The 11,070-nt window shown below is 36.7% G+C and overlaps 1 protein-coding gene across 1 annotated transcript; it reads right to left on the bottom strand.

Moving 5' to 3' along the window:
• Nucleotides 1–4,341: 4,341 nt before the first annotated feature.
• Nucleotides 4,342–5,310, bottom strand: LOC122802216 (olfactory receptor 52B2-like). The gene has a single exon (XM_044071877.1). The coding sequence runs from the start codon at nucleotides 5,308–5,310 to the stop codon at nucleotides 4,342–4,344; it is 969 nt and encodes a 322-aa protein (XP_043927812.1).
• Nucleotides 5,311–11,070: the final 5,760 nt, after the last annotated feature.

The following is an 11,070-nucleotide window of genomic DNA, read 5'->3' as shown; positions in this document are numbered from 1 at the left end:
TAGTAGATGAAAAGGAATGATGTAACTCTAAATCCAAAAGTGGATTGATGCGTGGTTGCAAGATGTCATTCCACTTACGGTTAAGATACACCCCTTCTGGATTATAATCAAGTTCAACAGCCGGTGAATCCATCATGTGTCAGCTGCAGTAAAAAGGAGAGGATATGATAAAAACAGTAGATACTGCCGCTGTCCAAAGGTCTACTTCTAAAAGTATCCAACCAAATATCCAATAAGAGAGAAGAAGACCACCACGAAATAAAACAGGAACTATAGTTTAATATAAATGTAGAAAAACAAGCGCTTTCACGTGTATTAAACACGCTTCTTCAGGTTTAAATAACTATACATATCAGTGAGTATAAATACAAGTTGAACTTGAACCTCATAGGTTAATGAGTTAATTGAATTAATAAGGGCAGATGAATAACTTAGTTACAAAACCACTCTCTAAAAATTCTAAACGCTCTTCATGAAATTACAACTCTAGAGCACATCCAGAACTACAAAAACTATACTAGAAATCACCCTAGTTTATAAAATACAATATTATAAAAATGAAAACTGCTTATATAATAAGCTATGGCACTAATAAATCATAAACAGATACATAAACATAAAAGAATATTAAATAAAATACACACATTGACTAAAGTAAATGAAAATACCATATATAAACATGTATAGGCTATCTGAGTGCTTTTAAAACAAATTTTAAAATAATATGTCGATTAAGTCCTGGTTCTACATGCGCCCTTGGTTTCAAGATCCAACGTAACTCAACTGATTCTAAATAATTCATTTTATCCCCCCCCCCCAATTATTAATATTAACAATCTGTAAAACTCTAAACTTAAACGTATGTTCCAACCGGTGTGTGGTACAATAAAGCTTTTTGGATTTTACCAGTTGCTGTGAAGGTTTTATTACTGGTTCCAGTTGTGGTTTGGAGTTAGAGGTATTGTTTAATGCAACTTATGTTTAGAATTACTCTCATTCACTTTTGGTGAGATGCTGGAATGACAGGTTTGTGTTCATATACATTCTCTGAATATGTACATGTCTGACTATCTGTTATACGTCATTAATGGCTGCCTACATTTCTTGGATCATCACACTGATTTTACATTGGAACAGGGTATGAGGCTGCTGATGTGGGCCATTTATCTGTACATGCTGGACAGATTGGAACAGTTGAGGGGTTTGAATATGCATAAAACCTTCTATTTAAACATTCTAGCAAATTCTGTACAGTTGGGTGTAATTATGCATACAGCTTTCTATCTGAACATTGTAACAAAATCTATTACCTACTTAGTAGAATGAGTACTTACTATGTACTGGGGCATTAGGCATCTGTTGGAATTCCTGGATCTACTGTTCCAGTACATCCCACTTCCACCACTTCAAGTCAGCATGGTGGTGCCTGACCTGCTTACCAGTCTGGGGGATACCTCTGGCACTGGTGAGGTCATGGGTGAGACTGTCTCAGGCCTCCATTTTATACTGTGAGCCCTGGTACTGGCCCTGCAGTAATCTCTCCTCATGGTGATTTTTGACTCCTGGATGCCTCAGCACTGCACTCTAAATCGAGTGCCTTCACCCACTCCAGCCATTCTGCCTGCAGTAGGAAGCTACAACCAGTTATGGGTAGTATTCCTTCCTGTGGGGTTTAAATACAGCCAGTTTTCCACACTTTTCCATTATTGGCTGGTTTTGAATAGGCTAAGTTATGGGCATGCCTGCTTACCTAAGGTTGGCACTGCTTAAAGAGGTATACCACTAGGCAGATTAAATTGGTTGCCCTACACATTACGTACACTTACTATTTTGAGCTGTGCAGCAGTTATTAGCATTGCTTAATAGTTAATTAGCATTATATTTGACGTTTGGTAGTGATTTATTATTCATTATAGGTTATATATGAGTCTGGTATCCATTATTCATGTGTACATACACTGTATGGGGTCCTAGGGACTTCTGCACTTTATTACAATAACACCTCACATCTATGCTTATTGCAATACTCCAGTTCACATATTTATGTTATGTAGCAGGTTATACAACATCACACTGTACATAGATTCAGTTCATATGTTTGGTTTTATTTTAATGAGGTGAGGATTAGTTTGCTGATAGGTCATTCATATGTATTGCTATGAAGGCTTAGTGGTTGACTACTGTGACTGTAGTGTAAAGGGTCCTGAATTTGAGTCTTGTGAAAGCTGTTTATTATGTTGCTGGGCAGAACATGAGCCATTGGGTACAGAGTGATTAAGGCACTTTAAAGCAGTTGTACACGGGTGCGCGTGGGTTTGCACAGAGCTAAGCACTGCTAACCTCCGGTTACAGTTTTTTACACTCAGCTTCTACTTTGCCTAATCTGTGTAGGTAATGGTTACCCCCTGCGCAAATGCACTTAAACACACTTACTAGTGCTTACATATGCTTACTACTGCTTATTTGTGCTTAAACCTGCTTACTAGTGCCTTATTCATTATGACACTGACGCTTCACATGTGTATTTAATGCAGTACACCAGTTCACATTTAAATGTTATTTAGTAGGTTATACAGCAAATAAATGAATAAAAAGTGTTCATATACAGACTTCACATGGAAAATGGTATGTGCTGCAGTGGGTCTCGAGCCGGGAATGCCTGCTCATTAGGCAGATGTCCTGCCCACTACACAATTGCTGTGCTGCTTCATTTGCATATATCTTCCTTGTTATCCTCTTCAGCTTTTAAGCTGCTTTAACCATAGCTAAGCAATGGGCACACCCGCGTACCTACAGCTAGCTGTACTTGGATTTAAGAACAATATAACAGTTTTTTTCAGTTTATTTATCTGTACTCTTGCTATTGTACACATGGGGGACTGTTGGTGGGGATATGCGGACACCTATGAGCGGCCTCACTCATTTATTTCCACTTTCTGCTGTTCTACTTTGCAGGGCCATGTTTATTTTGAGAGCTCTGCTCTCAGACATGCCCCCTACACTCATACATGCTCCACGTATGCCTAGGAGGTCGGGCAGCGCACCTTCATTAATATGCATGGCACGCTGCCATCCTCCTCCTAAGCAGCCACTTCCATGCAGGACTAGACTAGTCCTGCATGGAAGATTAGTAAATCTGGGGATAGGACTACACTGCATTTATTTATAAATGAAGGTATGCAGCTATTAGTTAGTATCTTATCATTCAATATGACCTGTGTCTTACATTTTATATGCCAGCTCTGAATGCCAACACGTTCCCATCTTTTGAATTATGGATGAAATTTGTAAGATCTTGTGTGACGTATCTTTTGAACAGAAAAGAAAAAGAAGAAGAAATAAAAGAAAAACTACTGACAATGTGTCTGAGGTTGGAGTTAGCCATAATTATCAGAAGTTTGTGTACAACAGGGCACAGTGGTGGACTGAGACACCAGTGAACAAATGTATCTTGGGAGATACATGGATTTGTTTCTTTGTTTGACAGTTTCCTTTTAGAAAATGGGGTGCAATGAATTGAGTCTGCAGGCAAATGTGCATATTAGGAACTGAATGAGGAAACATTTGTATGTTTATTCATCAAAAGTGTCATGTACTCTTCACAATGAGGTAAATATACTGTAGATGATAATTATACCAGAATAATGCAATATTTCTGAAAACAATGTTTTTTTTTGTTAACTAAAAGCAGCCAGAAGGCACTGGTGTCTCTTTTCAGGATTAGCTGGAGAGCATAATTTGATTGAAATATCTGTTCAGAGTCATACAGTAGACAAGTAGACAAATGAAAAGTGAAGTAATCAGATCCATGACTATAGGATAACACTCATAAGAGGCTCATATTATTTATCCTTTATTCCAATTTGCCTCACAGTGGCCAGTTTGTGAGCCACACCAATGTATATAATCATCAAAGTCATTGCCACTAATTTGTGTAGCACTGACGGTTGTTGTCCAAATTGTTCTCATTATTAAATGATATTTCAAGAGGCTTCATCATTGGTGATCTCATAGTAAACCACAAGTCTTAAATCAAAAGATATGAGATATCCTGGTGTCAAAAAAGAATATTTCAGATAATAGTTGGAAGAAATTCAGCTAAGTTGCATTTGTGCAGTCTTTCACATTGTTGTTATTATTGAAAAAGACTACTGCTACTTAGTCCTAGAAAAATGGCCAAATAAACTTGCTGTACTGGTGGAATGTTGCTAATTTTTTGAGAATATTTGCTACAGTTTACAAACACAGCAAATCCCATTTGGAAACATTTGAAAATTATTTGTTTTGCCCGAAACAGTTAATTATATGGCCAAATCCACTTTCTTTAACTAGCAGTGTCAGTCAATCATTTCTTAAATCAAACATATTATTTTTATATTTTTGCACACATGATAATATTACATTTAAAATCTCTTTTGTTTTTATACCATATATCACAGGGTTAAATGCAGGTGGAATACTAATGTACAGAACTGAAAACAAGGCATTCATGTAGGCTGGAACTGAATTCTTAACAAGAAATATTAACATTGTTAGAGCTCCTGAGATGTAAAAAGATAAAATAACAAAAACATGAGAGGTGCATGTCCTGAAGACCTTTAACCGTGCTTCCCTACTTTTCAGTTTCAGTGTTGTTTTAGCAATCATATAATAGGAAATACCAACCAAAGCTATATCAGGCAGTATTACCATGGTGAACACAAAGTAAAGAAAAATATCATTGAAAACTGAACGTGTACATGCAACACTTATGATAGAAAGATATTCACAATAAACATTAGTGACAAAACTTTTAATGTGGTAAGATAAAGAACTAGTTAGTGTACATACAGGTAACACAACAGAGAGACTTCTGACAATACCAGCTAATACTCCTTTTAATATAAATGTGTCTGTTACAATTGATGAGTACCTCAAAGGATTACAAATTGCAGTGTAGCGATCATAAGCCATTAACACTAACAATGCTGATTCCATGGCTACAGTGAAGTAAATAAAAAACATTTGTATAATACAAGTATTAAAATATATTCTTTGAGAGCCCAACCAAAGTATAACTAAAACCTGTGGCAAAAGACTAACCCCGGTAATAAGATCTCCAACTAATAAAATTGAAATAAAGTAATACATAGGTTTGTGAAGAGTTTTCTCAGTTGCTATAATAATGATAACCATAAGGTTACCAAATAAGGCAACTATAAACATTAGGAGGAAAGGCACAGAAAGCCAATGCTGAATGTCATGGAGTCCTGGGAATCCAGTTAAGACAAATTCCAAAGCATGACTGCCACTCTGATTTGTTGCTGCCATACTGGCTGAGGCTGGATGAGTCTGTAGCTGTCAACCTTCAGAGCAATAAATGGGAAAAGAGAGTCCATCAATGCTTATAACTAAACTTTGAAAAGTCATATTTGATTTGACTTGAATTTATGAGACCAATCAAAGATCCTTATAGTCAGTCATTAATGGCAGACATTACATTTTCATTCTTGTTAGTATTTGTAGTCTGGACATGATTCTAAAGCTGTTGCTCTATTACATTTTTAAGAGAATGTCTCGGTAATAATTTAAATTTTCTTCCTTTTGTCATCTAGTGCTCTTCCCAGCATTGTACTGAAGCTTCCCTAGCCACGTATGTCTCACAGACTGTTACATGCACTGTATCATGTCAGACATTACAGCTTCATCTTTATTATTAAGTCAAAACTTCAAACTCTGCTAATGGTTTAGTTAGTGTTGTGGGCTAATTCCCCTTCTTTCTGCATAAAGACTGTACTTTTTGAAATGCCTTTCACTTAATATATATATATATATATATATATATATATATATATATTTAAATACTTAAGTAATATTTTAAAGGCAAAAACAGTGCTCCATGGAGAGAGTCAGTGAAACAACACGAAATAATAAAATATCCAAAATCCCAAGGAGCATTCACTGTACACTGAAGTTAGAGAAAATATGATAACAACGTTATGCAATAAAAATTATTTAGTAGCACAAAACTGGCTAAAAACAGGTTAAAAGGTGAACGCTTTCACAGACTACATTCTGCTTCATCAGACAATATAAAAACACTGAATCCATTCACAGATTTAAGTCACAAATAAGTATATAAAGATCATTCACATTCATGGAAAAAATTACATGTCCAAAACTCTAATGATTACACTGTATCACCTGGATAGAGTGCACAACTTCAAAGCTGGTCTTAAAGAGACCGAGACCCTACCATTCAAAGTTCACTTCTTGTCAGCCTGCAATTGCAGGATCCAATAAAGCTCCCTATTCTCCATTTTAGTAGGAAGGTTTCCCAGTCTTAAATCTTCCTTTTATTTTGCTATAACCATAAAATTAAAAGAATGAATACTCTCTGTGTCCATTGCATGCTTCATTAATGGATTTTTTCTTTCCTTGGCTTCAAATCCCTGATGTGTTCTCTCATCCTCTCCATAAGAGTGCAATTAGTCATACCGACATAAAAATGCCTGCACTGTTCACACTGTGCCAAGAAAACTAAATATCTTGTGGTGCAATCAGCTGCAACCTTAAAATAATATCTGTTGTTAGTGATCAGATGTACAAAAACGCCATCAGTATTTACAAACTGACAAAAATTGCAACTGGCACATGGGATTGTATCTCTCCCCTGAGTATGCACCATCCCTCCATTATTATAGCAAAGAAGTCTCATAAGGGATTTTACTCTTAAACCTAAATGTACCAATGAGTTCATACATTTTTAATGTCAGACATCAAAACATGCCAGTTTTCTTTATAATTTCACAAATGGCTCCCATATTACTGGAATTAAGTAGTTGGGTGTTCATTAGGTGGTGGGGTAGTTCTACCACATTTAGAGTGTTGAGTCCTGAACAATGATGGGATCAATAGGCAGCACTTGCTACAAATTTTTCAGCTTTGTTATACCACTGTTCAAGCTTTAATTGTTATGAGAAGTGAAGGTTTGTGAGGATGGGTGCTCCATATGAGAGTGATAGAAAGAGGTAGGTAGTGGACAGAACTACCTTACTTCTGTTAGTGAGAAAAATCTTGGCTCTATAGCTTACCTATTTTTTTGTTTGTTTCTTTTTTTTTTTTTTTCTTTTGGTATGCAATTTTGAATATGGAGGTCAGTTTTAAGGTTGTCATGTATTGCCATTCCAAACAGTTTAGCTTGTGTGATAACCTCAATTTTAGTCCTGCTAAGCAAGTTAATTCTTAATCTTTTTTTTCTTAGTTAAGTGATTTTGGGAAGAATATAAGTAGTTTTGTCTTACTTGGGTTGAGAATGAGTTGAGAATTACACAACCAGTTTTAGTGGTATTAAACACTTCTTAAGTGATTTGCTGGTGGTGGATTAGGCTGTTAAGGAACATATAAGACATGAGTAATCTACATACTGTATTTTGGGTTGATGGGTAGATGTTTGAAGGGTGTTGGTGTGAATGTGAAAAGGGATATAATCAGTAAGGGGGCCCTTTGGTATAGCTGTGATAAGAAGGAAGTAAGAGAGGGTAGAGTGCCATTTAACAGACAGGTGCATGTCAGACAGGTAGCTTTTCAACTATTGGAGTGAGCTGGATGCCTATCAGATGCTAAGAGTGATCACCTGCCAACATATCCCATTAGAAGCTAAAATAGCCAGGTCAAACATATCATATATAACCAGCATTAACATTTATCCAAGTTTAACAAAGAAAGTTTTACTAAAACAGTATCAAAGGTTAACTGTAATTTACTAAAATCTGTGTCTCTAGACTCTGAAGTCTCCCACTTCAGTTACATTTTCCTAAAAATCCTTAATGACTAAGCCACAGTCCACAATAACAGATTCAGGTCCAATGCTAAATCAAAGCTAACTAAGGAATCCATGCAACTAATGCTACAACTTGAAAAAGCATGGAATGAAAGCCATAAACATAAGGCTCAAAACTTAGATATTTAGACAACTAAGATATCTTTCTAAACTTCATATCAAACTAGATAAACAAACCTACAATAATAACCTCCAACAGAAACATCACAAAAAACCCTATACTTTTCTGGTCATCCCTAAATAAGCTACTGCACCCCAGCCATACTACTACTTCTTCACCAACAACCAGCAATCGCACTGAATCAATCTCCTCCAAGGTTAACAACTTCTTTATGCAGACCATATTGTCCTTAGTTAACATTGCTGCTGGCACTTTCATATCTCTACTGCTGATAAACCTAAATCTTTCCTGTCACTTCAACCTCATTCCTGTGCCTACCCCTACTGTATAAAAAGTTTTTACTTAAATTGAAACCCACCACCTTGCCAGCTGACAAATTCCCATCAGAATACTTAAAACTAGCTGCTGATGCCATTGCTTTTTCCATCTCTGTACTAGTAAATAGGTCCATGTACATCAACTGACTTTTAACAATTTATAACAATCCTTTCCCCACTTTCTAAAATAGTTGAAAAGTGTACTCACACCCATTGCAATATCTGAACTCAAAAAACCTACTTTCTAAAATGGCATGTTTTCAGACCCCCTCACAATAGAACCACTGACATACTGGGCTGGATTCACGATGGCTTGCACGGAGTCTAAGAGTAGAGTAAGACTCCATGCAGCCATCATGTCTGATGAGTGATCCAGGAACAGCCTGCAGGGGCGTGCAAGAGAGCTCTTAAAATGGCTTTTACATGGACAGGGCTGGGATATGCAAATTACCTCAATTGCAGGCAAAAGGCATACAAATTAGGTAGATTATAAAACTGGTACTTATCCTTGCAAAAAATGTTGTATATGTAAGTTTCTATCTATGACCCAGGGATTTGAAATTCCAGGCATTAGCATGGCCTTTAAACCAACTTTTTATGCCACTTGTGATACCCGCAATGTCATTTATTTAGCTACATGTAATATGTGTAATGCGTATTACGTAGGGATGACCTCACGTAGATTCAGAGATCGCATATACAATCACATCTATGACATTAAGAAGGGTAACCTTACTAATGCCTTGGCTAAACATTGCCACACTTGTCCCCAGCATGTTTTTAGCTTTAGAGTAATACAAGTAGTGAACCTTAATAGAAGGGAAGGAGATCATGTAGGCACACTTGAACTATGTGAGCTGAGATGGATTTTGAACTTAAGAGCGCACATAGAACCAGGTCTAAACTCTACCCTCAGTATTCAACCTGCGCTTTTGGGATCTATTTAAATATAGGAGCACACATAGAACCAAGACTAAGCTCTACCTTTGGTATTCGATCGATGTTTTAGGGTCCATGCAATGTTATCACACTGAATTGTTCATTTTTGAATTTTGTTTTATATTGATGTCTACAGCTTGATGGCACATTTTTAATTTAAGATATAATGTTCAAATATGTCCTGGCTTAGCCAACTTTACACTATATGGCAAGTGCTTTGGTTGTCCAATGAAAAGTGCATACTTATTTGTAATAAGAACCAATTTGAATATTCTTGAATAATAATATTATATTTATGCATATGCACTAATATATGGTTTCTTTGATGCACTTAGAATAGACATTGCACCTATATACTAGGATAGTCATGAACTCCTCTTTGTTTTTAGCGAATACATTTTTAATAAAGCGGAACTGTTTTTTACTGTTTTCTTTTTAAAAATATCATTGTGAATATCTGACATTTGCGTTTATAGGCAGGTTATATAACTTCACCATTAATGATTTGGTGTAATTAGATACTGTATATCTTTACACAAATCTTTTTAGGATGACTATTGGTTTTAAGGTTCTATCGTTCTGATAAACCCTAATATATTTATTTGTTAATGAATTGTGTTAGGAAAATATTTCTCTATCCCATTAGAAGTTTTTCACTGAGCGTATACATACAAGTATTGAATGTTTGATAATGGGATGTCATCGCCCTTTTTAGGAAAGGTTTTAAAACCTTAATGATCGTCAGTAATTGATTCATTTGATTGAATTATTGATGATAGTTTTTGTATTTAAAGGCTGTTTTTTTACTGTTTGATTGTAACCTGATGAAGCGCACCAGAGGGTGCGTGAAAGCGCTTGTTCTTCATTAAATTGTGAGTTTTTACTTCATGGTGGTTCCTTGCAGTTGATTTTCTTCCAAATTAGGTAGATTTGCGATTCAGGAAACCCGAACCTGTCTGAGTAAGAGCAGTGTTATTTGCAGAAATGTACTCAGTTGACAACTGAGTACTGTTCTGCAAATAGCAAAATGGAGCCGTGACAGCTCCAAATAAAGGTTGCATCCAGTGCAGGAAGCATGCCTATGGTCAAATATATGGCCATTGGCAATGTTTCCTGATGCAATATTTTCTCCGATTTCCGATGTTTAAGCGTAGCACAGTGCCGCACAAATGGGCTGTGCTCTAAAAACCTGAAAACTAAAAATTAAAACCCACAAATGTGGATCTTATTTAAATTGTTAATGTACAATGCAAGGGAATGGAAGGCTGAAGACAACATGGCCACCGAGTAGAGGTTGCTAAGGGGGGAAGCTCAGTCTAAGAGATGTAACCAAGCATTAGTAGGCAATCCTATGCAAAGGAGGGTTAGGATAGTGAATTGCAACTTTTCATAACAAATGAGCACAGTCAGTGGAGTGTAGGAGTTGGATAAAGGGAGTAACAGAGTAGAAGATAGGTGACATCACGAGTGGGGTATGTATGAAAGAAGTGAAGCTCATTGGAGCAGAGTGGCATGTGTCAGCTGTCATTTACACATCATGGAAAGAGATGTGTCAACAGGTAGACTAGATAAAGGCAAGAAATGAAGGTGTGTGCCGTGGATAACACGAAAGTTTCTTGCTGAGCAGGTATGCGCGTGTGTGCGCGCCTGTAAAACCGAGTAAGACAGAGTGCGCGCATTTAAGTGTGAGTGCGTGCGTTTAAGCCAGAGTAAGCATGTATAAGGCTGTTTAAAGAGTTGTAAGCGTGTTTGCATTGGTGTGCATGCATTTTAACCCGAATAAGCAAGTTTTAGTCCGTGTAAGCATGTGTGCGTGCGTGTGAGCTGCTGTGCGCATTTGCCCTTGTATGTGCGGCACTGCCCCCGAGGAA

The sequence above is a fragment of the Protopterus annectens genome, chromosome 5.part0 (assembly GCF_019279795.1).
Source record: "Protopterus annectens isolate FY-2018-M chromosome 5.part0, PAN1.0, whole genome shotgun sequence".
NCBI lineage: Eukaryota > Metazoa > Chordata > Ceratodontiformes > Protopteridae > Protopterus > Protopterus annectens.
This window is presented reverse-complemented; position numbering and strand designations above follow the sequence as displayed.

Excerpts from the sequence above, each read along its gene's own strand:
- LOC122802216 (XM_044071877.1), bottom strand. The coding sequence starts at position 5,310 with ATGGCAGCAACAAATCAGAGTGGCAGTCATGCTTTGGAATTTGTCTTA.